The 4,879-nt window shown below is 38.3% G+C and overlaps 1 protein-coding gene across 1 annotated transcript in view; it reads left to right on the forward strand.

Annotated features, from left to right (window-relative positions):
- Window positions 1–4,879, forward strand: part of LOC106870898 (cilia and flagella-associated protein 47) — a 195,878-nt gene that overhangs the window by 73,314 nt on the left and 117,685 nt on the right. Inside the window, exons 25-26 of the mRNA XM_014917133.2 lie at window positions 584–856; window positions 2,886–3,090. Coding sequence (XP_014772619.1) covers window positions 584–856; window positions 2,886–3,090 — 478 coding nt within the window. The remainder of the gene's footprint in view (window positions 1–583; window positions 857–2,885; window positions 3,091–4,879) is intronic.

A 4,879-nucleotide genomic window follows, 5' to 3' on the forward strand; every position in this document is an offset into this window, starting at 1 on the left:
CCCACCCACCACAACAGAATTGAGATCCTAAAACCAAGGTGCCATATAAAAAAGCATTGGTGTGGATGCTGGTTCCTCATAAAAAGCACTAGTGCTGGTGTCACATAAAAATAATGGGTGATGGTACTGTGAAATATGCATCCAGTACATTCTGTAAAGTGGTTGGCAGCAGGAAAGGCATTCAGCCATAGAAACCAAGTCAAAACAGTCTATGAAACCTGGTGTGGCCCCTGGCCTTGCCAGTTCCTTTCAAGCCATTCAACCCATTCCAGCATGGGAAACAGATGTTAAATGTTGATGATGATGATGATGGGCAGTGGACTAGCAGAGTTATGAGAACATTGGACAAGATTCCTTATGTTGGAATGGTGAACATTCAATGTTGAAAAGAAAAATCAAACAGCATTTCAACTCTGTTTGAAGTATGTGAATGTTTGTATCTGTGATTATCATGTACCTTATTTTGCACATTATTTATATATAAAATACTACAATTAACCATCATTTATGATGGCACAGGGTCAGCTAAAGAATATTCTGTATTTTCTCATCTAGTTTGTCTCTTATGATTTATATGTTTCAGGTAGCTGCTTACAACTTCCTCATGCCAGTGTTCATCAACCATACAGCAGCACCAGCACCACCTCCTCACTCCTCACCACATGATTCCAGTGAAACATCAACTGCTTCCAAACGACATCTCAATGCTCGTAACACCTTTGCTCAGATTGTCACACCAAGACGGAGAGTAATTGCCAGTGGGCTGAGGCCTGTTTTTGAACTGTCATCATACAGAATTCAATTCAGCTTTGTCTTCACTTACCATAAAGTGCATCTCATGACAGAGCAGAAAAAGGTAGGTCTTTTTATTATAATTGTGTTTTCATTTTGGCTTTGTTTTTTTATGGAGAGGGGTCTGTATAAGCGCAGGCACTCCTGTATGGTAAGAGGCTTGCTTCTCAACCACATGGCACCTTGGGCAAGTGTATTCTATTATAGCCTAGGGCTGACCAAAGCATTATGAGTGGATTTGGTAGACAGATGCTGGAAGAAGCTCATCGTGTATATATATGTATGTGTGGGTCTTTGTGTCTGTGAATCTTATGCGTCTGTGTGTCTTGTGTGTGTGTGTGTGTGTGTGTGTGTGTGTGTGTGTGTGTGTATCATTGTGTCTGTGTTTGTCCCCTACCACCACTTGATAACCAGTACTGGTAAGCTTACATCCCCATAATTTATTGGTTTGGCAGAGCAATCAATAGAATAAGTACCAGGTTTTAAAAAGAAGAAAGTACTAGGGTTGATTCATTCGACTAAAAATTGTTCAAGGCAATGCCCCAGCATAGCCACAGTCTAATGACTGACACAAGTAAAAGAATAAAAGATAAAAGATAAAAGATAAAAGAGACTTTTATTCTTTTCAACTGCACCTTCTCCTTGACTTAAGACCATCCACACTTACAACTTCAATAAATAAATAAATAAATAAATCGATTTTCAGACATTGGGCAGTTGCACATATGATAACTATGGCAGCATCTGGCAATTCAGGACACCCTCAGACCCAGGCATCCAGTGCCTGTCACTGTGTCTCACTCAATCACTTTCAAGCATCAGTTGTGTTTGAATGAAGATAGTGTTGAAAAATATAAATCCGACATATGACCAGATCGACTTATGACCTGTCAGTTGGAACCGAACTCAGTCTTAAGTCAAGGAGAAGGCATATTTGATACCCACTAGTGAAGTGTACAGAAGGTGTACAATGAAATATTTTGATTCCACACATAAGACTTTAGCCACCCTGGGGTCTATAGTAGAAGACACATGTCCAAGTAGCCAAGCAGTGGGACTGAACCCAAAATTACATCGCTGGAGAAGCAACTTCTTAACCATACAGTTATGGCTGCACCTATATATATATATATATGTATATGTATATATATATATATATATATATATATATATATGTATATATATATATATATATATTTGCATTCATATGTGTGTTTGTGTGTGTATACATACATATGTACATACATACGTACATACATACATGTGGAGGTGCAATGACCCAGTGCTTAGGGCAGCAGACTCGCGGTCATAGGATCGCGATTTCGATTCCCAGACCGGGCGTTGTTAGTGTTTATTGAACAAAAACACCTAAAGCTCCACGAGGCTCCGGCAGGGGATGGTGGCGAATCCTGCTATACTCTTTCACCACAACTTTCTCTCACTCTTACTTCCTGTTTCTGTTGTGCCTGTAATTCAAAGGGTCAGCCTTGTCACACTGTGTCACGCTGAATCTCCCCGAGAACTATGTTAACGGTACACGTGTCTGTGGAGTGCTCAGTCACTTGCACGTTAATTTCACGAGCAGGCTGTTCCGTTGATTGGATGAACTGGAACCCTTGATGTCGTAAGCGATGGAATTCCAACAACAACATACATACATGTATGTCAATTACGTTGACCTCAGTGCTCAACTGGTACTTACTTTCTCGCCCCCCAAAAGGATGAAAGGCAAAGTCAACCTCAGTGGAATTTGAACACAGAACATAAAGTCAGACAAAATACTGCTAAGCATTTTGCCTGGCATGCTAACAATTCTGCCACCTCACCACTTTCTTCCATAGAAATATTGATTTCTTTCTTAGTTAATTTAATTAGATTCTTCCATGCTAAAGGTTTGTTCATGTTGAGGCCAGCCAAGGTCAGCACTACACTATAATGGCTACTAAAACAAAGATTTGAACCTCATCTTTTTGTTGTCTGTAATTGTAATGCTTCATTCTGAAATGAAAAAAAAAACGACAATCCTTCTCCCCCCCACACACACACACACACTCCCCATTATTATTTCATTGTTTTTACTTCTTGCTTTTTAGTCTCAAGAGATTGTTGTTGAAAATAAAACCAACCACAACCTGCGATATGATCTTGACCTGAGTATTCTAGAAACAAACAACAATAAAGATGTTCTCAAGTTTGTAAATAAAGAAGGTGAATGGCTGGAGTTAACAAAAGAAGGATGTATTGGGCACCATCTTGGACCACACGAAAAAGAAGTTATAACAGTGATTTGCTCTCCAAGTGCGTTTCAGCTATACTATTGTTTTGAAGAATATTGTTGCTTTTATTACACTAGTTGTTATTTTCATTGTCATTAACATTACTGCCGCTAAGATTTTCATTGTTATTTAGCCTTAGGTAAAGCTTCACCTGTGAAGGTGCATGGCTTAGTGGTTAAAGTATTTGGCTCTCAATCGAAGGTCTTAAGTTCGATTCCTAGTGGCACATTATGTCCTTGAGCCAAGACACTTCATTTCATGTTTCATCTGTATTTCAAAGGGCCAGCCTTGTCACACCCTGTGTCACGCTGAATCTCCCCGAGAACTACATTAAAGGTATACATGTCTGTGGAGTGCTCAGCCACTTGCACATTAATTTCATGAGCAGGCTGTTCTCTTGATCAGATCAAAGAGAACCCTTGTTGTCATAATTAACATAGTGCCAGTTTAAAGCTTCACCTAACAGGCATATGAACGTAAAGTATTTCAATCCTGACTGTTGTTCCACCACAACCTTAAGATGGCTTTGGAACCTGTTGTATGCATTCCTCGCTGTATCCCTGGAAAGATCTTCAAACACCTCCTTGTTATTGCTGATAGTTGGTGTCTTTCTCAATTACAACCCACACATGGTAATCCATGGGATTACAATTGAGGGAATTAGGAAGCTAGAAACTGGAGCTGATGATGTTGTAGACAATCACATTCTGAAGGAATTTGGTTTTCATGATTTCCATGTCACATCTTAGAGCCTTTACAGTATTCACAGAGCATTGAGCAGCAGTCATGATGTCAAAGTTTTGAAACTCAGTGTGAATCATCATGATAGAAGTAACTTTTTTTCCAATATTCAGATGGCTTCCAATCTTCTGTCTCAACTAACTTTTACTCAACTATAACTTTAATCTTTATTCAATGTTAACACCATTTCAAATATGCTAAGAGCACATTTGACTTGTAAACAAGCCATTCACCATGTTTTGTTATGAAGAAAACTTCTCGCTATAAAAAACATAAAAGAGTATGTCTCTCTTATCAGCTCGCAGTACTACTGCCCGGTTTCTATGACTGAAGAGGAGATAACTACTCCGAAATGCTTGCATCTCACAGTCTGGATAGGTGGCACTGTGAGCTGATTTGGGTGTATTTTACACCATATGTCTATAGCAAGACAGACAGACAGACGGATGGATGGATGGATGGATGGATAGGTAGGTAGACAGACAGGCGGGTGGATGGATAGACGGATGGATAGGTGGGTGGATGGATGGATATATACATATATATGTATATAATGATATAGATTTAATCAAAAGATTAAATGTGGTACTTAAAATGTTTGAGGCACCAGAATTTGGTAGGGTAAAAACCAAGAACAAAATCAAGAGATTTGGTGAATAAAATTTGAAAAAAAGCAACAAAAATTCAATAGGTTATAGCAGTACGCACATTTCGTACAATCTCCATTTATTCATGAACTGAGAACACTACATAAAATGTACAATGAAAATGTACTCCTCAGCTGCATAATGGAATTTCATTTTAGAAAGTCATTTTGAAGATATATGCAAGGTGAGGAGTACATTTTCATTATACATTTTATGTAGTGTTCTCACTACATGAATAAATGGAGCTTGTACGAAATGTACGTACTGCTATAACCTATTGAATTTTTGTTGCTTTTCTTCAAATATATATGCATATATATTTGAAGAAAAGCAACAAAAATTCAATAGGTTATAGCAATACGTACATTTCGTACAAGCTCCATTTATTCATGTAGTGAGAACACTACATAAAATGTATAATGA

The sequence above is a fragment of the Octopus bimaculoides genome, chromosome 4 (genome assembly GCF_001194135.2).
Source record: "Octopus bimaculoides isolate UCB-OBI-ISO-001 chromosome 4, ASM119413v2, whole genome shotgun sequence".
Classification (NCBI taxonomy): domain Eukaryota; kingdom Metazoa; phylum Mollusca; class Cephalopoda; order Octopoda; family Octopodidae; genus Octopus; species Octopus bimaculoides.